General features: G+C 41.1%; 2 protein-coding genes and 1 non-coding gene across 4 annotated transcripts in view; all 3 read left to right on the forward strand.

The window, feature by feature from the left end:
• Window positions 1-206: 206 nt before the first annotated feature.
• LOC145343637 (U2 spliceosomal RNA) lies at window positions 207-399 on the forward strand. The gene has a single exon (XR_013886767.1). It is a non-coding gene; the product is annotated as a U2 spliceosomal RNA (small nuclear RNA).
• Window positions 400-6,859: 6,460 nt separating this feature from the next.
• mllt11 (MLLT11 transcription factor 7 cofactor) lies at window positions 6,860-12,676 on the forward strand. Its single transcript, XM_080188914.1, has 2 exons — window positions 6,860-7,326; window positions 9,693-12,676. The coding sequence occupies exons 1-2, from the start codon at window positions 6,928-6,930 to the stop codon at window positions 9,867-9,869; spliced, it is 576 nt and encodes a 191-aa protein (XP_080045040.1). The 5' UTR covers window positions 6,860-6,927; the 3' UTR covers window positions 9,870-12,676.
• A 12,698-nt stretch (window positions 12,677-25,374) lies between these two features.
• Window positions 25,375-27,569, forward strand: part of trpm6 (transient receptor potential cation channel, subfamily M, member 6) — a 154,283-nt gene continuing 152,088 nt past the window's right edge. For both annotated transcript variants that reach the window (XM_080188915.1, XM_080188917.1), the window contains exon 1: window positions 25,375-25,626. In XM_080188915.1, coding sequence (XP_080045041.1) covers window positions 25,624-25,626 — 3 coding nt within the window. In that variant the 5' untranslated portion in view covers window positions 25,375-25,623. The remainder of the gene's footprint in view (window positions 25,627-27,569) is intronic.

Genomic DNA, 27,569 nt, shown 5'->3' on the forward strand with positions numbered 1-27,569 from the left:
GGTGGAGGCTACCTCACTAGATATATTTAAGTCACGGGTAGATAGGTTTTTGACAGACAAGGAAATTAAGAGTTATGGGAAGATAGCAGGAAAGTGGAACTGATCCACTTCAGATTAGCCATGATGTTATTGAATGGCGGGGCAGGCTTGAAGGGCTAGATGGCCTACTCCTGCTCCTATTTCTTATGTTCTTAGCTCCCATCATGCAAACTTCTCGGCCTTTTGGCTAAGATCAAGTGTAGTATCAACATGCTGCACTTGGTTGAAGTCATTAGGTTACATTTCAGCTTCATTTGAAGCAATTTTTTAAAGCAGCATCTCGGCCTTTTGGCTAAGATGCAAATTAGATCAAGCCTTGGAGGAGGAGCTACACTTACTCCAATCAGCTTGGGTCATGTAGATCAAGCCCAAGACAAGAGGTGAGAACCCTGTCTTGTCAGCTTGGATCAGGAATGTTCCAACTTGTTGGGACTCTGAATTGGCTTTAATTTGACTTGATTGGATTGCAATAAAGTAAACAAAAAAAATTAGTGTTTAGTTTCAAATGTTTTCTGTTCATGGCACATACTTGTCCTATCCACACTGGGTACTATTTTAATGCACATGCAGGAAGCATCTGCTGGACATGTTGTATAGGCATATAGTGACATCAACAACTGATCTGATGGCAGCACTGTCAATTTGGAGCTCAATACTTGAGCTAATGCTCTTTTAACCTTGCATAGCTATGCATGTCCTCAGTAGCAGGAAGAGCACTCAGCTATTTAGAAGGATCATCAGACACTTGATTACAAGTTTATTACTGATTTTCAATTGACTTGTTGCAGTTATACATGTTTGGTAGTTATCAGTGTTATTTAAATTGGCTGTAGCCTGCAGAGAGTGATGTGGCACGAACTGAAGGACTTTATCCTAACTTCAAGGAATCTGCAAGAATCACTTGCTCTCTAATTTGGGTCAATAGTATACATCTCCTTTGTACTACAGCATGACAGAAAATAAATTCATGGTGTTGAAGGAGCACTTCTGCTTTGACCTTGGCGAGGAATAGTGCATCAAATGTCTCTGCTTTATTAAGATTGTCTTCATTGAAATGTGTCACCTGTTGCACCCATAACTGGTCCATTAGAGCAAGGCAAGGATGTGGCTGTGAAGGTGATTTTGGGCAATTATTTCTTGTGCCTGGCTACTGCCAGGCTGGAGCCGGCAATATTTGCAACATCTTCCACTACGCTTTCTACTCCGGCATAAAGGAGGTCATTGTCAAGTCTGAGATATATCGCAACTGAAAGGCATTCCATTCACTTGATGTTCAACTTGTGTGTGACCATGTGCAATGTATCATGTTGATCAGTACCTGGTAATCTGACAGTAGTTATAATGCCTTCATCTGCAGCAGTTTGCTGTGCTAGTCCCTATAGCTAACCGGAGGATAACTGCCACCCTTTGACGATATTGCTCACGACTCCAGTATGCAACACCCACACCTGAGTAGTATCATAATAATGAAAGAAAAACGCCAAATTTTGTGATGAAGCCTTGGCTCGCTAGGAAAGCCGGTTGCTGAGCTCAAGGTAAAGTAAGGTAGGCTGGGGCGGGGGAGGGGGGTATTATTCAGATATCCCGATCTCTCAGTATATTGGGAGACCACTTGTGGCAGCCCCGCCCCCCCCCCCACCAATTCCATGAACATTAGGGACCCTCCACAATAGACTTCCGGTTGTTCCCTGGACATGCCCAGCCGCTCCCCGGCGCCACTGCCGAACGCCCCTGTTTGCAGAGTTTCCTCCCTCCCTGATTGCCATCCATCACACTTCCAGCAGAATTCCACCCACCCTGACGGAGCTCCCCACTTGTCAGCTGCGCACTGCCTCCAATGGCCTCTGATTATCCAGACATGGTGCCCTGTCTGAGGAGAACTTCGACTCACAAGGTAGTAAAGGCAAATGAGCCCAGACGATAGCATCGGGGCCCGTTAAGCAGCTTTGCGCCCTTTCTGGGTGCAAAGATGATTCTGCCAGTTTGATCGGACGGCGGGCGGACGAAAACTGGGTGTAAACCTGATTTTTTTTGTCTCCCACGTGACCTTACGACCTCGCCTCGCTGAAAGTCGGGTGGGACGAGGTCGTAAATCGTGAAAATATCTGTCCGGGTGTCCATACCTTCAGCCCTGGGAGGTAAAGGCAGAGTTGGTGATTTCCTGCCATGAATTGGCCGAGCCCACCCTTTACTCTGCATAGCGAATAAAAGAGAAAACTCAAGTCTGTGTCTGAATGTGCATGGCATTCAAAACAAAACAAATTAACTGATAGTGCAAAAAGTGATTAATGAGTGTGATAAGGGCACAGACATTGGGGACACCCCTCCCCTCCCCCCACGGCCGATCGCCCGTCTGCAGAGTTGCCTATCTCCCTCCCTGCTTGCCAGCCCTTCTGCAGAGTTTCCTCCATACTATCCTGCCATCAATCACACTCCCAGCAGAGTTCTCTCCCACCTCCCCCCCGCCCCCCCAACGATCCATCCCCTCCACCCATCCATCCCCTCCACCCTAGCAGGGTTCCCTTCCTCCCACCACCCTTGCAGAGCTCCCCCCTTGTCTCTCTCTCCCCTCCCCCACTCATCATAGTTCCAGCCCACTCTGGCTGTCCCCTGTTGGCACTGCCCCAAGACAGTTATGGTGGCATTGTGACACAGTGGTTAGCGCTGCTGCTCACAGCATCAAGGACGCAGGTTCAATTCCTGGCTTGGGTCACTGTCTGTGTGGAGTTTGCACATTCTCCTGAAGCCATGTGGATTTTCTCCGAGTGCTCAGGATGCCATAAATTGGGACGTAGATATTGAAGGGTGTGTGAATCTTAGGAAGTATAGAAAGTTAGGAAAACATGGAGTGGTAGTTCTAATAGTTAAAGATGACAGCACGATAGAGGTGACCGAAGTTCAGGAAAGTGGATGTAAATTTGGTTTGCGCAGAGATGAGGAAAGAATGATAAGGCAAGAAGTCACTTGTGGGGATGGTGTATCGGCCTAATAGTAACCATATGGTAAGATGAGGTACCAAATAAGAAATAGTCAGAGGTTGTCAGATAGGGATACAGATTTTCCTGAAGAATTTAATCTATATAAAGACTGTAATAATTCAATGGGCAAACTTTGCGTAAACGATGAATTCAAAGAATGTTTTTGGATAATTTCTGAGATCAGCCTATTCTGGAGCCAATCAGGAGCAGGCTATACCAGGCCTGTTACAGTGCAATGAGATAGGATTAATGAATGGATGGCAGGATTAATGAATAACACTGATAACTACCAAACATCTATAACTGCAACAAGTCAATTGAAAATCAGTCTGGTCATTTAGCAACAGTGAAGGAGTTGAAGGTGATGGCAAGGTAGAGCTGGATGTTGCTGCTTCCTAGGCACTTGATGGCCTTTTAGATCCAATCATGTCTTCAACAATTTCAGATCATAATCCCCTTAGACCATAACCCCTCTAGACTCAACATTGGCTCTGTTTTCTCCATGATGTGGAGATGCCGGCGTAGGACTGGGGTAAACACAACATCAGGTTAAAGTCCAACCAGTTTATTTGATAGTAAACCCACAAGCTTTCAGAAATGCTGTTCCTTCGTCAGGTTGTGGAAGGTTCTGATCAGAGAAGGGCATATGAAGGCACACACAGTTTACAGAATACTGATTAGAATGCGAATCTTTACAGCTAACCTGCTATTCATGTCTTAAAGATGCAGACAGTGTGAGTGGAGATAGCATTGGGCATAGGTTAAAGAGATGTGTATTGTCTCCAGACAGGACAGTAAGTGAGATGTTGCAAGTTCAGGCAAGTCATGGGGGTTACAGATAGTGTGACATGAACCCAGGATCCCGGTTGAGGCTGTCCTCAAGTATGCAGAACTTGGCTATCAGTTTCTGCTCTAACCATGATGTGGAGATGCCAGCACACCTCCTCAGCCTGTGCTTAACCCTTTCTCCACTCACATTGTCTGTACCTTTAAGATTTGATTACCTGTAAATACTTGCATCCCAACTATTATCTTGTAAATTGAGTTTGTGTCTGTATTTGCCCTGTTTGTGGGCACAACCCCCACTCACCTGATTGTTAGCGGACAACAAATTTCTGAAATTAGGTATACAATATGGAAACAGACTAAACTGTGCTCAGAACCCCTCCATTAAAGATCACAAGGGAACAGATCTAGACAAGCAGGCAAAAGGCGTGCTTTTAAAATACAAACAAGGTCTAACACACAAAGGGAACCGGACAGGATGGCACCAACAGAAACTAAATTAAAAGTGCACCCTCATCTAATCAAATCAGCACCACTGACCTAATCAAGTGATGTAATGCGAATCTTTACACCTAACCTGCTGTTCAAGTCTTAAAGTGGCTGGCAATGTGAGTGGAAGGAGATCTTGGGTTCATGTCGCACTAGGTGTAACCCCCATGACTTGCCTGGGTTTGCAAAACCTCACTTACTGCACTGCCTGGAGACAATACACATCTCTTTAACCTGTGATCAGTGCTCCTTCATTGTCCTGACATTGTCAGCCACTTTAAGACTTGAACAGCAGGTTAGGTGTAAAGATTCACATTCTAATCAGTAATCTGTAAACTGTCTGTGCTTTATATGCTCTGTCTGAGGCCAGAACTCTCCGTTCACCTGACGAAGGGGCTAACCCGAAAGCTAGTGAGTTTACTATCAAATAAATCGGTTGGACTGAAACCTGGTGTTGTCAGACTTTTTACTGTGTTTACCCCAGTCCAATGCCAGCATATCCACATCATGCCTAATCAAGTGATATCAGGAAGCCTCTATAGAAACACCTAAGGATTAACATAACTAAGGAAGCCTTCTTGGCCTCAAAAGACTTCCTGAGATCAGCCAAACACCCATTGTTCAAGAAACCCCAGAGATTCTAAACCATTGATAAACCCATCAGACAGAAACGATTACCATACTTAAAACATCAAGACAGAATGATCAGAGTCAAACACTGTAAACAAAACATTAACATTTGAATCATACAACGTGTCAAAGTTTGAGTATAACTAGCCCATTGTGGCGGGCTTGCAGAGTGCTTTCGGGACAGTGCTGTTTGTATGTCCTGATTGCACCTCTGTCGACTTTAAATAAAGCTGTACCGCTGTTGAATCTGACTCTGAGTCCGTAGTGGTCGTGTTCGCCCACTCACACTAACATGATGAAGGGGCAGCACTCCGAAAGCTTGTAGCTTGTGCTACCAAATAAACCTGTTGGACTTTAACCTGTTGGACTTTGGTGTTGTGAGACTTCTTACTGTGCTTACCCTAATCCAATGCCAGCATCTCCACATCATAAATACCCAAAGTACAGAGACATTTCCTACAAGATGAGCTTACTCAATTCAGATACAGGGTTTCCTGAAACAAAGAACTTAAAAAGTCCAAAACACTGGCAAGTGCTTTCTGTTGAATGTCTCTTTTATTTACATTTTCAGATAAACTAGGTAACCTTAATGTTGTCAAACTTGAAATCTAATAAATATCCCCTTTTCGAGAGGCACAACCAATACTGAATCCAGACAACTAAGGGGTGGCATGGTGGCACAATGGCTAGCACTGCTGCCTCACAGGTTCAATTCCGGTTTGAGTCACTGTCTGTATGGAGTCTGCACGTTCTCCCCGAGTCTGAGTGGGTTTCCTCCAGATGCTCCAGTTTCCTCCCATAGTCCAAAAGATGGGTTAGGTGCATTGGCCATGCTAAATTCTCCCTCAGTATACCCAGACAGGCACCGGAGTGTGGCGACTAGGGGATTATCATAGTAACTTCATTGCAGTGTTGATGTAAGCCTACTTGTGACACTGATAAATAAACAAATTAAACAAAACAATAAAATCCAAATCATAGAAGGACAAAGGAATTTAACCATTTAAATAATATTATCGCCAACCCCTGGCTTCAAATATTCCTGAGATGTCCACTGGTTGCAGAACTCTAAGTGTGCTCATTCTGCAGGGCCGACCTGCAGAAGGAGCTCTTGGTGATGATGCATTCAAAGTACTCCGACACCTGGGATGGAATTCTCCTAAGTCCCCTCCAGCAGGTTCAAACATAAGTGCTGAGAGAATTCAGTAGGATGTCCAAAAATCAAGAGATGCAGATGAAGACTTGACCACTCACGCACAACCCTCCATGGCAGCGGTGGGAAAACACATCAGTGTGATACCCATCTGGCACACAGGATTCACCTGAACAAATCTGGGGCTGTCTCCGGAGTTCAGGGTGGCAAATGCAGGGCAGACAGGAAGTGACCAACTCAGAGCTATGGCTGGCCAACTCTTCATTGAATGCCTGGAGTTAATTCCCACTCTGAAAGACGTGCTGGTTAGGTGCATTGGTCATGCTAAGTTCTCCTTCAGTGTGCCCGAACAGGTGCTGGATTGTGGCTGGGGTGGCACCATGGTTAGTACTGCTACCTTACAGCACCAGGGTTTGAGTCCCAGCTTGGGTCACTTTCTGTGCTGAGTCTGCACATTCTCCCCATGTCTGAGTGGGTTTCATCCGGGTGCTCTGGTTTCCCCCTCACAATCCTAAAGACATGCTGGTTAGGTGTATTGGCCATGCTAAATTCTCCCTCACAGTACAGGAACAGGCACCGAAGTGTGGCAACTAGGGGATTTTCACAGTAACTTCATTACAGTGTTAATGCAATGTGACACTAATAAAATAATCTTTAAACGTCTGTAATATGAGCCTCCGGTCTCTGGGGGGCAGTCCAATATTGTTTGTGGTTATTATCCGAGGTGAGCATACCTTCTTGTTCAAACTTTTGGCTGGTGGTCTCAGTGCAGGAGGAGCGCTGGGCGGGGGGGATGGGGTGGCCGCGGTTTGAATTTGGCGCTCGACGGAGCGGAGCGACTTGGAGTAGCTGATGTCGAAGAGGAAAGCGGAAGACTTTTTGTGTTACCAGCCTCGCAAGCGATTCTTTTCCCTGTTTGTGGACTATCAGGGCCTGAGGCGCCACAGCAGCGCCAAGAGGAAGCTGCAGGCGGAGGCGCCGCAGGAGCCCGCCTGCAAGAGGCTGGAGAACGCGGGACGCCGAGCCGAGTCCGGGGACCGCGGCGCGAGCGGTGCCCAGCCTGGGGACCGCGGCGCGAGCGGCGCCCAGCCTGGGGACCGCGGCGCGAGCGGCGCCCAGCCCGGGGACCGCGGCGCAAATGGCGCCCAGCCCGGTGAGCGCAGCTGGCCTCAGACCCGGGGGCTCGATGCCGGGGAGCCTTGGGCCAGCCGCTCCTTAACTGGCAGCAGCCTGCCCGGCGGGACCGCACAGGTAAAGAGAGCGACCTCTCACGCACGCACATAGACCGATGTGAGCCACTTTTACAAATATTTATTTCCAAAAAAATACACTTTATTCATAAATTTGTGAGAACATCATCATTCCATAATGACCACACCAAAAAAAATTTAGGTTCTTTACATACGTCAAATAACATTCTGAGTTGCTTTGATACAGTAAAGGAAATGTTTTGGACATTTTATAATGGTCTTACACACGTTGCAAAGTTAAGGTCTGCATAGAGGACGACTCCAGATGAGGTATCACCAAGGCTCTATACCATTGCATCAAGATTTCAAATTTTTTTGCAATAAAGGCCAACATAAAATTTGCCTTGCAGAACCTACATGCTAGCTTTAATGAATTACAACGAGCGCACCCAGAACCCTGCCAATCTCTCATTTACCAAAGTGGATAACTTCCCATTTTTGTGCATCATATTCCATCTGCCATGTTTTTGCCCATCCACTTAGCCTGTCAAAATCTCATTAAAGCCTGCTTATATCTTTCTTACTTACCACTCTCATTCCCAGCTGGTTTTGTGTCATCAGCAATCTTGGAAATATAATTGGTCCCCACATCGAAATCCTTGATATAGATTGTGAATAGATGGGTGCATTGATCCTTGCAGTACCACAGTAATGATATCCTGCCAACCCAAGGATGACCTGCTTGTTCTTAAACTCTGTCTTCTGTCAGTTCATTAATTCTCAATTCCCCATGCCAGTATATTACCCCCCATCCCATATTTTACTTACTATCCCCCTCTGTGAGACATAAAGCCTAAAAACCTCAATATATCACATTTGGATCTCCCTTATCTATTCTGGTGATGGATAATTAATATGAAAATGAGGCCCCATGATTGTCCCCAACCATCACAATAGCAGACTGCAGTACATCAAACCACTGTGTGGGAGGAAACCGGAGTACCCAGAGGAAACCCAGATAGACACCGAAGGACATGTGGATTTCATTACCATCACAGATCCCCACTGGAGGGTTATCATTGGCCAGAAACCCAACTGGACCAGCCATATAAATTTTATGGCTACAAGAGTGGATTAGAGGCTGGGAACCAAAAGAGAAAATGCTGGTGATCTCAGCAGGTCTGGCAGCATCTTTAAGGAGAGAAAAGAGCCGATGTTTCAAGTCGAGATGACCCTTTGTCAAAGCTTTGTCAGAGGCTAGGAATACTGCAATGAGTAATTCATCATTCCCCAAAGTCTGGCCACTCTCAATGGAATATTCCTCACTTGCAGCTCCAACAACACATAAGCATAACATTATCAAGGACAAAGCAACCTGGTTGATTCGTACCCCCTCCACCACTGACACACAATAGCAACAGTGTGTAGCATCTACAAGATGCTTAGCCGCTTATCAAGGTTCCTTTAACAGCATTTTTTTCAACCTGTGACCTCTACCACATGGAAGAACAAGGAGTTTGTAACATCCAAGTGGGTGGTGGTGGTGGGTGGGTTCAACGTGTCCCTTGGTGTTTGTGGGGATAGCAGGACTTCCATGAGGGGGCAGTGTTGGTCTGTATAACAGTTACCCAGAAACTAAAAGCATTTTTAGTTCTTCAAACTTTTTCTGGGTAGCTATTGATATAACCCAGTTGGAACCATCGAAAGTTAGAATTTAAATTGCATATTCAGATGGTTCTCAGTGTAGGGAGGTGGGAGCGGTTCCCCAGGATCTTTGGGCTGCCCTTCAGTTACCATGCTCTGGAACTTGGTATGGCCCGTGATCAGCATTACGAGGCACCACCTGCCTGCAAGTTCCTCACCGAATTGCACACCATCCTGAATTGGAATTATATCAACAACTCTTTCGCTGTTGCTGGGTCAAAATAGTGGAACTTTGTTCCTAACAGCACTGTAGGTGTACCTACACCACGTGGACTGCAGTGGTTCAAAAAGGCAGCTCACCACCACCATCTCAAAGGCAGTTAAGGATGGGCAATAAATGTTGGCCTTGCCAACAACTGCTATATTTTGGGAATAGTTTGAAAAAAACTCCACAGCCAATACTTCAGTTGCCGAGGCCTAAATCTCTGGAATTAAACTCCCTAAACCTCTTTACCTCTCTTTCCTCCTTTCAAACTCTCCTCAAAACCGACCTGATTGACCACCTTTTCATCTTTTCTCCTAATATTTCCATATCTGACTCATTGTTAAATTTTGTTTTATAACACTTTGATAAAGTATGGTATGTTTTAAAAGGTACTTTATAAATGTAGCTTCTTGTGGTTATTCATATTTCCAAATGTGTTTTGTATTTGCCTTTGGATGGCTGGTGGTTTGCATTTATTCACTGGGACCAATTTACAATTTTTATTCTTTCCCTTCCAGAGTGCACCGCAGGATGAAGTATCTTGTCAATATAACTCATTTCAATTTTGGAGAGTTCCTTTGCCTGTTATCGAGTTGGCTGAGATTGAGGACTTTGAACAGCTGAGGATAGCTGAAGAAATGAATTGTGAGGATCCAGAAGAGGCAGCAGAAATAGAGATGGAACTGCAGAACTGAGATTATCATAAATATTTTGTTTGCATATTTTGAAATTAATTAATTGAAAGGATTAGAAGGAAATTTCCTGGAGGAAAGGGGAAGGTGCAATTGGCATTCTCCTGTTTTGTAAAAATGTTGCTTGTTGGGAGTGATCTACATTTCGTGAAACCATCATCTTATAGTTTGGGGAAAATATTAAAGGTGCAAAAGCTTTCACGATAATCAGGCTGTTCAGATATAACAGGCTAGAGTTTAATAAAATTGTGAATAAATGTGTAAACATTTATCTGAGAGAGGTGAAATGATGTAGGAAATTCAGATATGCTGATTAAGTTCTGCGAGACAACAGAAGTCCAGTAAATAGGCATACAACAGCATTAGCCTGAACTTCAGATGTTTGCTAGGATTTGGGTTAAGTGTGACGTGATTATTTGTGTATGGCAGTGATACGCTGATGCTAGAACAAATAATATTACAGTAATAAAGTTAATTGATGTCCCAAGCTCTACTTTATTACTGATGAATCTAAACAACAAAAGTATTTAAAAAATGGGATTTACATTTTAAAAAAGTTCCCTCTTTTGAAATGTATTGATCAACGTGGGATGTGAATTATCTGGTTTTGCAGTGGCATCCTGCAGTAACTCATCCAAATGACTAGTCCTCATATGCGAATCTTGAATTTTTGTTGGCGAGTTCCTGATCGTAGAGCACCACTGCCAAGTATCAACCTGCTAATGGGAAAGAAACAAACAAGTAGTCCACATCACCAGCCTTTACATGGAATATCACAGCTGGGTTGAATTCTTTGGGCATTGTTGAGCCTCCAATGAGTTTATTAGTGGGCAGAAAACTGCTTTTGAAATGATTTGTGTGTGAAACATTGATCTCCGATGCGATCAGGGCAGCCTTTGCAACCCAAATTTTAAATAAAGGACAAAGAATAGCAAGTGAGAGCAGAAGATAACATAAAGGAAGTGTTTTGTAAGTGCTTTAATTTTGCATTAATTGGTCTGCTATAATTTGACTAGCCATATTATTTCAATTTCTTTCTGACACAAAGTGAAATTGATAGAACTGGTTGATGCAGTTAGACAGAAATTTGAAGCTGCTGGTAGTAATGGAATTAAAATTTATCAAAATGTGTGAGATATTAACTAATGTGTGTTGTTGGTTTTGCTCAGTGGGCTTACCAAGACTGTGGGCTTGAAAGATCTCAAATTACCATCAAATGCATCTGTATCTTTGTGTATGTTTTCTGATGCTAAAGGGGAAAGAAAATTCAGGAAGAGTAGTTTTTGTTCAAAGTATTTCTTACTGCCGATTGGTGCAATCTGGAACTATATTATTTTAATGAGGGTACCTTAACTGGGATTCTACTGTCCCTGCTATGCTGAAGTGATGCCACCTGCATTTTATAGCAGGTCCATAGAAAACATAGATATCATGATTTTGGGGTTCTCAAAAACATGATGAATTTTAGAATCTTAGCATAGTTTCCTATAAGTGCAGGCAATGGGTGGAGGCCCCTGTGAATTTTGGACTTGTCTTTACAGTCACAGTCCCAGCTGATATGTTTGGAAGTGTTTCTCGTTGGTGATGTAATTGGAGTGAGGTGACAGACAGGAGGTTTTCAGTCAAGGACGTAGATCTAGGTAAGAAAATTACGAACTAAAAAAAGTAAAATTCTCATGAGGCTATTTTTTATACTCCGAAGTAGTGCATTTCAGCAAAGGCATACCTCACAAAGTTCAATCTTTCCCCTGAGTTAAATAGTCCAGACCTAATATAAATCTGATGATCTTGGGTGAAGTGCGTTTTCACCGTACATGACAAACATACAGCTAGTTATTTTGCCAAAGTGCTTAAGATATTACATATTTGAATTGGAGACTGTATGTGTTTTGGACATGAGTACATTGAACGTCAGTTTATTCTCAACTTTCAGCTATTGGAGCCAACTAAATTGATATACAAGGGGTTCAGCCACAAGTTGGTCAAATTGAATTTATATTCTCGGAATATTCCAAGTGTTGAAAGTTTTTACTGGCCAAAATATTTCCTTTTTCTACCATGTTCTCTGCCATCTGTTCCCCCACTTCCCCCTCTTGGGTTTTGTGCAGGTAGGGGAGATGGACGTGGACTTCTTCATGGTTGTAACTGGAATCCACAGTCTGATCTTTATCCTTCTGTCTGCTTCTGTCACTGGGTAAAATGTCATATTCTCACAAGCCACTGCACTTGACCTGCGCAATCCACAATCAGCAGGACAAATTAGTAATGTTTGTTTTGATGTTAATTGAGTCTTAACAATTCTTGGCATAAGGATGGGGTAATGCGTACTCCATCACTGACAAAATTGGACAGTCAGCTGGTACTTCTGGCAGTTTCTCTTTTTGAATAATGTGAAAGTATTGCCTGTTATGACTAACTTTAAGTTTTTAGTTGAAAGAAAAGGGTAGAAATATGACATGCAGTTTGTAAATAAATCATAAGCATGACAACATAGGTTTTATTTGGGGAGGGGGAAGAGACGGAAAGTTGAACTTAGTTATGAGCATGTAGCTTTTATTTACATGCTGGTGTTCAGTTTTTGTTGTACGAACTGATTTGATAGTTTTGGTGTAAATGGTATGTGTCGTTAGCAATTTTACTAGTATTTTGTGTTACCAGGCACAAAATAAATTTCACAATGAAAGAAAAACCCAAGATTCTGCATAGAAAATGAATGATGCCAATTCTGCATCTTTTCCTGTGTTTGTGCAGTCGCCAAGAATTTGTTTTATACAAAGTTTAAAGAGAGTAAAATATTTTCAATACTTGTAGTATTTTTGCATTATTTGATTTATTTCAGATGATGATTGTTTCTTCAGTTTTTGAAGTCAGAGAACAATAATGAATATGTCTGTCTAACTTGTGGCAGTTTTACAGACAAGTGTGGAATATACAATAACAACGTGCCTTTCCTTAATTTCTTTAACAATTTGTTTATCTAATTTTTTTTAAATCCATGATGATTCAACTTTAGTAGTTTAGTGATGTGATGCTTCCCATATTTTGACTGCTTTGTTTAAAGTTTATTAGTGTCACAAGTAGGCTTACATTAACATTGCAATGAAATTACTGTGAAAATTCCCTGGTCGCCAAGCTCCGGTGCCTGTTCAAATACACCGAGGGAGAATTTAGCATGGCAAATGCACCTAACCAGCATGTCTTTCGGACTGTGAGAGGAAACCCACACAGACACAGGGAGAATATGCAGACTCTGCACAGGCAATGACCCGAACTAGGAATTGAACCTGGGTCCCTGGTGTTGTGAGGCAGCAGCGCTAACCATTGTCCCGCCCATGTGGATCAAAATCTTGCTACTTCCCTCCTTGTATTTTTAATTTGCCCTTTTACATTTCCCAGTGATTTTTAGTATGAAAACAAGAATTTTTAAAACATTATATTACAATTTTATTACGTCCCAGCTCTCACTTTCTCCATGGGAACAGGAGAATGTCATTTAGTCCATGCACCTGTTAACACCATTCAGTCAGACAGAGCCATTTGTGGCCTGATTCTATGTGCCTATCTTTGCACCATATCCCTTAATACCTCTGCTCAACAAAAAAAATCTTTCAATCTCAGATTTCAGAATTAAGAAGTTGGGTATCATCAATTGCTGTTTGCAAAAACTTTCACATTTCTACTGTCATTTGTGTAATTTAATATCTGTACAGTCTAGTTCTAATTTGTAGGTGAGGCTCCCTAACCCTGGACTCTCAAACCAGTGCAAATAGTTTCTATCTATGATACATGTTCACCTCAATATCTTGAAAACTTTGATATAATCACCCCTCAAACTACTAATTTCCAGGGAGTGCAACCCTAGTTTCTTTTTAGATGCTGAAACAATCCGTTCTGTCATGCAGCAAGACCTGACAACATTCAAGCTTGTCCTGATAAGAGGTTATTGACATTTGCACAACACCAGTGCCAGACAGTGGACAAAAGCAAGAAGTAATCTAACCATCTTCCTTGACATTCAACAGCGTTACAATCCTTGAATCAAGATATTTTGAAAATCATAATACTGACTGACAGAGTCAACAAATGATTTTTTGAAAGGAACATAGTGTTCAACAGTTTTATTTGAATTGTTTGAGTACATAAGAAGCAAGGTGAATAAAGCAATCAATAGATGTGGTATAGTTTGAATTTCAAAACTCATTTGAAAAAGTACTACATAAAAGGTTACTATACAAGATGAGAGCTTATGGTGTTAGGGGTGATATCAGAATAGAGGCTTGACTGACTAATTGGAAATAGGTGGAATAATGGATCATTTTCTGGATGACAAAATGTAATTAAGTGAACTGCCACTGGAATCAGTGCTGGGCACCCAACAATTGATGGTTTTGGATGAATGGACTGATTGTTTTCTAGCCAAATTTGCTGACGGTATGAAGGTAGGTAGGAAAGTAAATTGTGAAGAGGATACAAAAGAGTCTGCAAAGGTTGAATTCTGATATTTGAATCAAAATTCAAACACTTTTTTGAATTTTTTCTGCCTCTTGCCTGGCCCAGGCGAATGATCACTTAGTTTCTATTTAACCTGCCGGCAATTTTAACAATCTCTGTGATTGAGACGCAGAAAATGTCATACTGCTGTTTTGCTTTTGCTGGCATCTGGGACCACATTAATTTTCAGGAGATTTATTTTGTATGTATAATTTTTCATGGGACATGGGTATCACTGGCTAGGCTAACCTTTGTTGCCCATCCCTGATTGCCCTTGTGAAGGTGGCAGTGAGTTAAATTTGAGTCAAATAGTTTGCAAAGGTCTGACATAGTCCTTTGATTTGCTTTGCATATACATATTTCAGCAAGATCATGTTCTGTTGTTGGGATGGACTTCAATCTGCATCACATACACTAACCACTTTGAGTGCTGAAATATTGAGATCATTTGCATGTTTAGCTAACATGCTGGAGTTTTTTGAAGAGGTAACAGACAGGGTTGATGAGGGAAATGCTGTGATGTGTATGTGGACATTCAAAAGACGTGATACAGCGCTACACAACAAACGAGAAAAGATATAGTTCAGGGAATAAAAGGGACAGTAACAAGGTGGATACAAAATAGGCTGGGTAATAGGAAACAGAGTGCAATGGTCAATGTATACATTTTGTGTTGGAGGAAGGTTTGCAATGGAGTTCCAGAGTACGGGGATCCTTGCTTTTCCTGATCTAGATCTTGGTGTGCAGCGGACAATTTCAAGTCTGCAAATGAGACAAAACTTGTAAGCATTGTAAACTGAGGGGGACAGTGTAGAACTTCAAAAGGACAGAGACAAATTGGTGAAGTGGGCAGATAGGTGGCAGATGTGAAAGAGTGAGATGATGCATTTCGATAGGAAGAACATGAAGAGACAATATAAAATAAGGTAAGATTCTTAAGAAAGTGCAGGTGCAGAGGGACTTGTGTATAGATGTGCATAGATCACTGAAGGTGGCAGGACAGGTGGAAAGAGCAGTTAATAGAGTGTATTGTATTCTGGGCTTTATTAATAGAGGCATTGAGTACAAAAGCAAAGAGGTTAAGCTGGACTTAAATAAGACACTAGTTCAATCCCAACTGGAATATTGTGTACTGTTCTGGGTGCCATACTTAGGAACAATGTGAACACATTAGTGAAGAGTGCAGAAAGAGGTTTGCAAGCGTGGTTCCAAAGGTAACTTTAGTTGTGAAGATAGTTTGGAGATGTTGGGATTGTTCTCCTTGGAGAGGAGAAGGCTAAAAGGAGAGTTGATCGAGATGCTCAAAATGATGAGAGGTCTGTGCAGGATAAACTGTCTGTTTCCACTCTCTCCCGCCCACCACCCCACCCCCCCCCCCCCCCCCCCGCATCCCTGCCCCCAAAGTAAAAGGATCACAAACAAGAAGGTATAGATTTAAAGCACAAAAAAAGCAAATGTGATGTGAGAAAAGGCTTTTTCGCACAGCGAGTGGTTTGAGATGGAATCCACTGCCTGCAAGTGTGATGGATGTAGGTTTAGTCAAGGTCTTCACAAAGGCATTAGATGATTGTTTAAATAGAAACGATGTGTAGGATTACTGGAAAAGACAGGAGAATAGCAGTCTGTCATAATGCTTGTTTGGAGAGCCAGTGCAGACATGATGGACCAAATGGCCTCCTGCATCATAACAATTCTGTGAGACTTAGTTTGGTGATTTTATATAAAGGCATTGCTCCCCAGACTTAATGGTAATATAAGATCAGAAAATATAAGACAAGGAAAAACTAATGTTTCTGCCCACATGAAGTCTAATAATTCCACTCATCTGAAATGGGGAAAAATATTAACGTTTCACTACAGCTAATAAAATGTGCTAAAATTACATTATGTGTTGTCACAAAAATATTTTAGACCATTTTGTCTTTGGCCACTCACCCTTGAAAGGGGTAGGATAAATTAAGTGAGTGCATTGGCAAAAACTTGGCAGTGTGTGAAAATGTGAAATTATCCATTTTGGCAGGAAGAACATTAACAGAATGTTTAAATAGGGCCAACATAATGCTGCAGTGCAGAGCAATCTGGGTGTCCTTTTACATGAAGCATAAAAAATCAGCATGCAGGTACAGCAAGTAATTAAGAAGATAAACAGAATGATGGCCTTTATTAAAGAAATGTAAAGGTAAGGATGAGACAACTGTATGGGACACTGTATAAAGTTTTGGTCAAATTACTTAAGGAGTAACCAAATTGCACTGAAGCAGTTCAGAGAAGGTTACTAGGCTGATTCGTGGGCTGAGGGCTTTGTCTCATGAGGAAAGGTTGAGTCGATACTCATTTGAGTTTAGAAGAATGATCTTGTTGAAATATGTAAGATACTGAGGGGGCTTGACAGGATGAACGCTGAGAGGATGTTTCCTCTCGGAAAATGTAGAAGTAGGGGACACTGTTTAAAGTAAGGGGTCTGTCATTTAAGATGGAGATGAGAACGAAATTCTTGCAGAGAGTCTCTTTCCCGGCAGGCAGTCAAGACTGAGTTAGAAAGGTTTTTGAAAAACAAGAGACTCAAGACTTAAAGTGGGCAAGCAGGAAAGTGGAGTTAAGGTACAATTTAATAAGTCACGATTGTATTGAGAAGCAAAGCAGGTCTGAGAAGCCAAATGGCCGATTTCCTACTTCTACTTCTTAAGCAATAATAAAAATACTCATTCTCCTTGCTGCACACTTCTGCCAAGGCTAATATACTTTTCCCAAATTGTACTGCCCAGAACTGCTTGCAGTATTCTTGATATGATTTGATCAGGATTTGTCAATAATTTTAGTAATCTTCTATCCCAAAGCACCCTATTGCTCTAAATAAGATGGTCAGTATTCCTTCAGCTTTTATGATTTTTTTCTGTATTTCTGTACTTGTCCTATATACATGGATCCTCAAATCTCTTGAACCTCCACTGTTTCTAGCTTTATGCCAATTAGAAATTATCCTTTTCAGGTCCAAAGTGAACAATTTCACATTTTTCTACATTCAAGCATATTTACCACAGTTTTGTCCATTCGCTTAAGAAAGTTATAATTTTTGCTATCATTGACACTGTTTACAATGTCATCCGCAAATTTGGATGTGTCTTTCTATTCTGCAGTGCAATTGTAGTTCCATAAATTTAACCACCAGTATTCAATTTAAATCACTAGTATTCAAATCTTTTGAAAAGAAACAGTAAGGGCAGAGATAAATGTGGCAATCTATGACCATGGTGTTTTTTACTTTGTAATCCTTAATGGCAGTGCAGTCACAAAAACTGTGTGTTTAGTGAAGCACTTATATAAATTATTGAGGGAGAAATGAAACAAGTTGTAGTGTCAATAGGACCCAGTAACTCTTGTCGCTTATTGTATGCTGATTTTATTTTATTTTTTAAATTGGACACCCTGGAAATCTATGAATAGGGTGACATGGTGACACAGTGACACAGTGTTGCCTCACAGCACTAGAGACTTGGGTTCAATTCCAGCTTCGAGAGGCTGTTTGTGTGGAGTTTGCACATTCGCCCAGTGTCTGTGAGGGTTTTCTTCATAAGAACATAAGAAATAGGAGCAGGAGTAGGCCATCTGGCCCTTCGAGCCTGCCCCGCCATTCAATAAGATCATGGCTGATCTGTCGTGGCTCAGTTCCACATTCCCGCCCTCTCCCCATAACCCTTAATCCCCTCTCTTATCAAAAACCCATCAACCCGCTTCTTAAAAATATTTCGCGAGGCAGCCTCCACCACTTCAACGGGCAGAGAATTCCAGATATTCACCACCCTTTGAGTGAAGAAGTTCCTCCTCAACTCCGTTCTAAACCGCCCCCCCTTTATCTTGAGGCTGTGCCCCCTAGTCCTACTGTCTTTTTTGAGCGGGAAGAGTCTCTCCACCTCTATCCTATCCATCCCATTCATCATCTTATACGTCTCAATGAGATCTCCCCTCATTCTTCTAAACTCTAACGAGTACAAGCCTAGTTTATTCAGCCTCTCCTCATAGCTCAACCCCCTCAACTCCGGTATCATCCTAGTAAACCTCCTCTGCACTCCCTCCAAGGCCAAAATATCCTTGCGCAGGTGCGGCGCCCAAAACTGCACACAGTACTCCAGCTGCGGCCTCACCAATGCCCTATACAGCTGCAGCAAGACCTCCCTACTTTTATATTCAATCCCCCTCGCTATGAAGGCCAGCATCCCATTCGCCTTCCTGACCACCTGCTGCACCTGCAGGCTGGGTTTTTGCGACTCATGCACAAGGACCCCGAGGTCCCGCTGCACCGTCGCCTGCTGCAGGTGCGGGTTTTCTCCTCATTCAAAGATGTGCATGTTCGGCTGATTGGCCATGCTAAATTGCCCCTTGGTGTCAGGGAGAATAGCAGGGTAAATACTTGAGGTTATGGGGATAGGTGTTGGGAGGGATTGTTGTGCGTACAAGCTTGATGGGCTGAATGACCTCTGTTGTGGGAACATTTTTAAGGTGGCCAATTGTGTCTTAAACTAAGATAATTCAAAACTCACAAGGCAAAATTCTCTGTGCAAACACGATACAGACTTATTTTAGAAATAAAGCATAGAACAAATAAACAAATGACAAGAGATTTCCAAAGAGTCAAATAGCTCTGGGAATAGACCGACAGACCCTCTCCAAAAGTTCTGAAGTATATAGTGAAATGCAGATCAATATTGTTGTTTTCTAATCAATAATTCCGCCTTTCATTAACTTAAAGTCAATTTCATTGACTAATCATACATCAATACAAGTCTCTGTCAAGTGCCTCAGCCAACCATATGATACTTAATAGCACATCTTATTTGTCAAATAAATCTGAATGTCACTTCTCTTCTTGGTTCTAACTATTTCCCTATTGCCTGGTATCAGCATAAGGTCAAAATAGATGTTCCCAACAGCTCACTGCCATGTTGAATAGACATGTGTTCCTGCATCCAGGGGCATATCTATCCTTCTGTCTGGGCAGTGAATGCATCTATTCATTCTGTTGCATGATGCATTCCCTTACAGGAATCCTCCCAATAAGAATAGTGCTGATTAATCAGTTCCAGACCTTTAGCTTTAAACTTTTGACATTTACCACCATATCTTTTGGTAACTTTGCTTGGCTAAGGTGAACATTACATTTAAAATATCATAGAATATCACAAAATATCAATATATATGTTTTGAAATCACAGTTACTTGTTTTGATTGTCTTATTGCATTTGCATGTGTAAACTGTGTAAGTTTGTCTTAAGAATCACTTGACTCCTTACTGATCTCTTGTCCTCTGAAAGACTGCACTCTGGTATTCAATCTTATTAGCTGGTTAGGAATACCCTTCTTCAGTCTCCTCATGCATTGTAGAGATTCTATGATTCTATGATTAAGCAGTCTCCTGGCCACACCTGAATATTTGTTGACAAAGCAGCCAATTTTAGACCTTTTAAGAATTTGCCTAATATCCAGGTCAGAATCCTGCAGACACCTTAGCTATGACATTTTTGTAACAAAACTGTGAATTCTTTCTTACTTGATTCAGTAATGAAAAGATGCAGTGACCTTCCATTCTTCACAACAATGTTTTCCTTTAAGTGTGACTTGCTGGTGAATGATATTGATTGATGGCAGTCATGCCACAGAGCAGTTGGAATGTGAAAGAAATGAGGGTATTGAAGGAATGTGCGTCGTTCGGTTTGCGATGTTTAACTTGTTAGGTTCAAACCCAAATTTTGTTGCTTTATGTTGCACCATGTTGTGCTGTATACTGAACAAGAATTTTAGATATCTACCTTTCAATTTCACCTTCTATACAGTGCCGTTGTTGAAGTCCAGTATTGGTACATTGAAATATATTGTAATGTACTGTTGCAAGCACTGCTTATAATTGATCTGCAGTGGTCCTGTACTTATATGTGTACTCCTTTTTTAAATCCAGTTTAGTGTTAGAATCATAACTATATTTTTTTAAAGTATGGAAGGAGGCAGTATCATTTGGATTTGATTTAGTCAGATTTTTTAAAAGGTCGTAAATTCACCTTGAACTGTCAGCAAAGCATGCTTTTTCTGAAAAATCACCTGACCAGTATGGTACTTGAGGGGGAATGAGCTGTTTGTTTGTTTTGAACTGCAATCACTTTAACTGCTGGGTTAAAAACCGGTAAAGGCAAAGCTAGTGATTTACTGGAAGTCATATGACAGAGAAAAGCTTTAGATTTTGGACCTGCAGTTTTTTGAATTAAGTGTGAGATCGATTGAATTAAGCTGAGATGGAAGGTAGCCCTAAGTCACTCTGCTCCCTGCCTTGCCTAAAATTCTGTATTAGGTTGTTAACCTACAGCTATGGGATCCTGGTCTGAGTATAACTTGTCTGCATTTGGAAACCTGCAGAGCTGAGACGAGAAGAATTGATCCAGCTCTACATTCTCCATGCCAAAACTCCATTTGTGAGAGCCTCCAGATGCCTACTGGGACAGCAACCCTTTTCACGTGAGGGAGCTCCAGAACAGCAGCAATGAAACACTGCAAACTTTATTCTTTATTTTATAAAATCTGTCCTCCAAAGCCCAAATCAGTAGAGATCCTATTTGTTTGTCCTTTGTTTGTTTGCATGTGTGTAGATGTTGGAGTACTTTTAAAAAAAGGGATAGATAATTATACTTTCAGTGGACAATTGTGCATGAATCAGTTCCTGCAACTTGTTTTAAAAAGTAAGGTTTTGTTTTATAATTAATCAATCATTCTGGAAGAAGCCTGGATGATCCAGAATCAAAATGTTACCTCTGTTTTCTCTCCACATATGCTGTCAGATTTGCTGAGATTTTTCAGCTTTTTTTTGTGTCTCCTAATTACATTAACATGTTAGTGATTGAGGGTTTCTTTGTAGTATACTTGGTTTTCTTCATCAAATTACCGAATTTCGGTTTCCCATTATTTATATTCAGGTCAATTTTTGAATTACCGTAGTTTTTCAATTCCCTAGCCTTTGCTCATACGCCGTCAATTACAGTTGCTAGGCTGTATTTCTAATACTACAGGTCCTACTTCTAGATCTCTTGTTCTTGTAATTACACTTCCTTTCACTCTAATATTTAACGGATATGGATTAGGACTGTCAAATGGTCTTTGTTGTATGTTAAATTCAAGAAGAATCCTGCAAATGGAGCAAGGATTAATATCTACTATGCAGTGATGCATATATCACACATGGTTGTGAGGCATAGACAACCTACCAATGTCAATTTGTTCTTCCAGGGTATTGCATTTCTGGTTTTGAGAGCATGCGCAACATAGTTTAACTTTGTTGGGATGGTGTTGGTGGGGTTTTGCAGGTCAGAAATTTCAGACAATACAAGGCTCACAAAGCTAGTGTCTCAGTTTAAAGACGTAACCTTTATTTTGACAAGCGACTGCTAGTGGAATTATCATCAAAGAGTCAGGGCAACTCCCGAGATGGAGCAGCTAGAACTCGCCAATGAATTCTGATATATACAATTCAAAACAGATCAATTATAGATTTTCTTATCAATTACTCCTGCCTTTCATTAGGTTTAAATCAATCTTCTTCAATATGCGTAAATCAGCAATAACACTTGTCATATACTTTAGCCAATTGCATCTTACTCTCTGGCATAATAGCTTTTCATTAGTCCTTAGAATCTGGACACTTCCTCCCATTTTGGCAAACTCAACATCTTGTACCCCTCAGTAACCATATGCTAGCCATAAAGTTCAAAGTGAACGTCACCATAAGTTCCCCGCAGGTCACTGTCAAACCAGATCCCACATGATTCCACATGCGAGCATGCATCCATTTTATCTGGATGACAAATAAACCCTTTTCATGAAATTTGATTCAATGTTCTGAATGTTCTTACCACTAGAAACTCTGCTGATTAACCTTGCATATTTCCAAGGTTTCAGTATTTCACTAGAATCGGCTTTGTCCTAATGCCCTTTACCATGATGTTTTGCAGCAATCTGCCTTTGGCTAAAGTGAACAATGATGCTTAGAAATACATTAACACATTCAAAATATCAGCATATGTGTTTTTGAATCATAACGAATTGTTTAAATCTCTTACTGCATTTCATATGTGTATAAACTGCTTTTTTGTTATGTCTGGTTTAAAGTAATTTAACTTAATGCTGGTAGTTCTGTCAGTGTCTTAATGTCTAATGGTTTAAAAATCTTTACTAACCAATGAGGATTTCTCCTCTTTACAGATGGCCTCATGCAGGTCCACATGATGGATTCTGTTATACCAAAGCTGGAATTCTATAACCAGTGGAATATGGGAACCTGAACCATAGGACATCCCAAACTTAGATATGGAAACATTCTGGAAGTCAACTCTGTTCCCCACTACATGCTTTAAAACAAAGATCAATAACAACCCTGGTGTGATGTTAGCGTACCTTTCGGATTTTTTAAAATCATGGCAATTGATGTTTTTGTGAGGAGGAAAAACTGTAGGCAGGTCAGGTGACAGGGATTGTTTTCAGTTTCGTTTTGGCTGCAGTGTTAGAAGCATAGCTGAAAGAAGTCTCTCCCTCTGTTTTGCTTTGAAAATTTTACCAGTTAGCTGAAAGAAAGGCTTGCTCGCATGCTGCATTCATCAATCTATGTTTTGGGGTTCTGGGGAGCTGATCTGGCTACAACCTGCTCTGAGATTTTGAGATCATCTGAAATCAGCATTCAACCCAGGAAACTGGATTTCAATATCAGGTGAGCTCTAGGCTGTGCAGTGATAAATCTGTTTAAATAGTTTTGTTTATTAGATTTTGGTTTTAATTGGAACACATTAGAGATATTAATTAAGAGCTATACATTATAGTGATTGTTTTGTTGCTTGTTTGTAGTTGATAAAAGTTATTGCTAATTTTCTTTCTAAACATGTTTATTATATTCTTAAATAAACTTTGTTTGATAAAATCTCCCTAGTGGGTCTCTTGATTTATACCTGAAGTAAAACATTTCATGCTTATCCTGGCCAAATTCAATGTAAAAAACTTATGCTTCAAGTGGGCTTCATAAAACACTAACCTGAACCATAATACTGGACAGATTCAAATGTCTCAATCATCAAGCAATCTCAACATTTGAGAGTTAGGTCCCCACAAGACAATCGAGCAAGCCACAAAGCCAGTGAGTGCCTTCACCCTCTAATAGTGACTTGCAATCAGATCTACAAATCAAGTTTTTATTTAAGATATGAGACCACATAAACCTAGAAGTGAACCATTGGCCTCTTAGCTGAACACCTACCTCCCTGATGGGAGAACTCTTTTAGAGATCTTACTTCTAGATCTAATGCTAGTGATTATACCAATTTTCAGTATGATACTGAAAGGATATGGCAGCCATTTTTGAATATGATGTGTATATCCACCTCCAACTTGAACCATCCAACCCCTTTAAATCATATAAAAGTGCTGGGTGGAATGGAACTTCATTTGATCATCTTGGTTTGACCCAATGACTTTTATTTTGCAAAATTATTTTGAACAAGTATTCTCCAAGTCATTGGCACCTTTTTCTCTGGACACTTGAATTAACAGCCAAAAGCAATTTTCTTTCAAAGCATTTGTAAAAAATCTCTGAACAGTAAACATTATGGAAAGAGACAGGAAGATACATAGAAAATAGAAGCAGGAGTAGGCCTTTTGGCCCATTGAGCCTGCTGCACCATTCATTTTGATTGTGGTTGATCATCAAATTCAATGCCCTGAGCCTGCCTTCCCCCTATATCCCATCATCATATCAGTCCCAACAGCTATATCTAATTCCTTCTTGAAATCGCAAGTTTTGGCTTCAACTACTTTCTGTGTTAGTGAATTCCATAGATTCACCTTTCTGTGGGTGAAGAAATTTCTCCTCGCTTCAGTCATAAAAGGTTTATCCCTTATCCTAGTTCTGGACTCCCTCTCCCTCCATTGGGAACATTCTTTCTAAATCCATCCTGTCTAACCCTGTTAGAATTTTTTAAGTTTCTATGAAATCCCCATTACTCTTCTAAACTCCAGTGAATATAATCTTAACTTAGTCTGTTCTCATAAAATAATTCTGTCTTTTTTACTGTCTGCTGTATCTGCACACTTACTTTCAGCAACTGTTGCATGAGGACACCAGGACCTCTCTCAAATTTCACCCATTCAAATAATTGCCTTCCTATTTTTGCTACCAAGGTAAATAACCTCACATTTATCCACATTATACTGCATCTGCCATGCATATACCCACTCACAGCCTATCCAAATCACTCTAAAGCATCTCTGCATCCTCTTCACTGTTTACCCTCCCACCCCATTTTGTATCATCTGCAAGTTTGGAAATAATATTTAGTTCTTTGTCCAAATCATTTATGTGAACAGTTACATCCTTGCACAGATCCTTTTGGTATCCCACTAGTCACTGCAAAATGACCACCAATGGATCTATTATTTTTAGGACCACTTCCTTAAGTACATCCTTAAGATGGACTATTTGCAATTCGTGAACATTCTGGTTTTGTTTAATGAAGGATAAGTCTTTGGTATGTTTGAATCAATAAGAATAGACCTGACTCCCTCAGCCATCGAAGTAATACCTTTGAAAATGGGGCATTACTTAACGTTTTTCAAGTTGTAAGTCAACCACAATTTCAGATGTAATATCGTTCTGATTACATGAGAGGTTTATTGCGGAATATGTCCACCAATTTGTCTCGCTGTTCCTTCGATTAATTTTGAGAATGTCATTGTCGGTTCGCCTTCACGACGAATAGACTCTCTTGCGATTCGGTTACCGTTCCGTAAACCTTTGCTAGATTTACTGACAGTATTTCGAATGAGGAGTGTTAGTACCCTGTAGATTCCAGGATAAAATTACCACTTGGGTGTGATTCTGTCTGGAGGCTCTAGGCGGCATCGAGCAAATAGCATATTGTACAAGTATCTTTAAACTTAACCTCGCCACCTTGTAAAATGATGGTTTCTGGAAAAACCTTCGGGCTGTGAAGTCCAAATCTAAATCACCCGGCCGATGTCATGAAAAACTGCCGCTATATTTTAGAACTTACAGTGCGCCACCTCCTTTGTGTTTAAGTTGAAGGAACGTTTACTTTGTGCTCATTCTGAAATGAATGCTGTATTCTTGCTAATGCTAAAATTCCTGTCTTGAAAATTGGCTTTGCGGATCAGAAGGAAACATTAGACTTTCCAGCTTAATGAACAATGCAATTGCATGTTTGAATTTTAGTCTGTGCCGTTAAACATGGTAAGTTTTTAACTTTTTGTACAATTTAATGGTGAAGATGCAGGTTGTTGGTAACAAGAGAATGTATGCTGGAATTTTCCATTTTAAATGGGATTTAATATTTTACTCTGCAATGTTGTTTAGACTATAAATTCTACTACATTCTTTGTCACTTAAATTTAGTTTTATTGTACTTATGGTGTTTATGTAAAGTCAATGTAAACAATGTTACAATTCTCCACAATGACATCTCAAATATACATGTTTTATTTGATTAACCATAATGAGGTGAACATTATGAGGGAGATCACTAGCAATCTATGCTGATAGGATACAGACAAAGTTCAGACAAATATACAATTGATTTAAGGGTGGCACAGTTAGCACTCTGAGCTCCAGGAACCCAGGTTCAATTCCTGGCTTGGGTCACTGTCTGTGTGAACATTCGTCCCGTGTCTATGTGGGTTTCCTCCCACAGTCTAAAAGTGTGTGGGTTAGGTTGATTGGACATGTTAACTTGCCGCTTAGTGTCAGGGAGTTAGTAGAGTAATTAAGTAGAGTTATGGGCAAAGTGTCTGGGTGGGATTGTGGTTGGTGCTGACTCAATGGGCCAAATAGCTTCCTTTTGCACTGTAGGGATTCTATGGTTCTATTCTATGATTAGCAAAATAAATCCTATAGCTTTTTCATACTACCTCATAATCATAAAATGAAAAAGAGTTCCGAAAGCTCCTTGGTATACTGAAACCAAAGTTCCCATTTCAATTTGTGAAGAACATATTTTTGATTGACTATCATAGGTTGATTATTCTTGTGCATTGATACATTGAGCAAGTGCTTTGCAATGCTATGAAACCAGTGATAACTTATTAGGCCATTGCAGAGGATAGTTAAAATGAACCACATTACTGTGGATGTGGAGTCATATGTTAAGTGGAGGTGGAAGGCTCTTGCGGGCTGCAAAGAGACATTGATAGGATGCAGAGCTAGGCCGAAAAGTGGCAGATGGAGTTTAACCCTGATAAGTGTGAGGTGATTCATTTTGGTAGGACAAACTTGAATGCAGATTACTTGAAGGTTCTGAGGAATGTGGAGGAACAGAGAGATCTTGGTGTCCGTATCCACAGATCTCTGAAGGTTGCCACTCAAGTGGATAGAGCTGTGAAGAAGGCTTATAGTGCATTAGCGTTTATTAACAGGGGGTTTGAGTTTAAGAGCCGTGGGGTTATGCTGCAACTGTACCAGATGCTGGTGAGACGACATTTGGAATGTTGTGTTCAATTCTGGTCACCTCATTATAGGAAGGATGTGGAAGCATTGGAGAGAGTGCAGAGGAGATTTACCAGGATGTTGCCTGGTTTGGAGGGTAGATCTTATGAGGAAAGGTTGAGGGAGCTGGGGCTTTTCTCTTTGGAGTGGAGGAGGATGAGAGGTGACATAATAGAGGTTTATAAGATGATGAGAGGGATTGATAGAGCAGATGTGCAGAGAATATTTCCTCGGGGGGATGTAACTGTTACTGGGGGCATAACTATAAGGTTCATGGTGGGAGATATAGGAGGGATGTCTGAGGTAAATTCTTTACTCAGAGAGTGGTTGGGGTGTGGAGTAGACTGTCTGCTGTGATAGTGGAGTCGGACACTTTAGGAACTTTCAAGCGGTTATTGGATAGGCACATGGAGCACTCCAGAATTGTAGGGAGGGGATAGCTTGATCTTGGGATTGGACATAGCTCGGCACAACATTGAAGGCGAAGGGCCTGTACTGTGCTGTAATGTTCTATGTTCTAAGTCAGACCGGCTAAGGATGGCAGGGACATTAGTGAACCAGATAGGTTTACTTCTATGAAAGTGTCAGTGCTGTGGAACAGTGGTTAGCACTGCTGCCTCACAGTGCCAGGGACCCAAATTCAATTCTGGCCTTGGTGATTGTGTGGGATTTGCACGTTCTCCCTGTGTCTGCGT

Source organism: Carcharhinus amblyrhynchos, chromosome 5 (assembly GCF_965287045.1).
Source record: "Carcharhinus amblyrhynchos chromosome 5, sCarAmb.v2.hapA, whole genome shotgun sequence".
Lineage (NCBI taxonomy): Eukaryota > Metazoa > Chordata > Chondrichthyes > Carcharhiniformes > Carcharhinidae > Carcharhinus > Carcharhinus amblyrhynchos.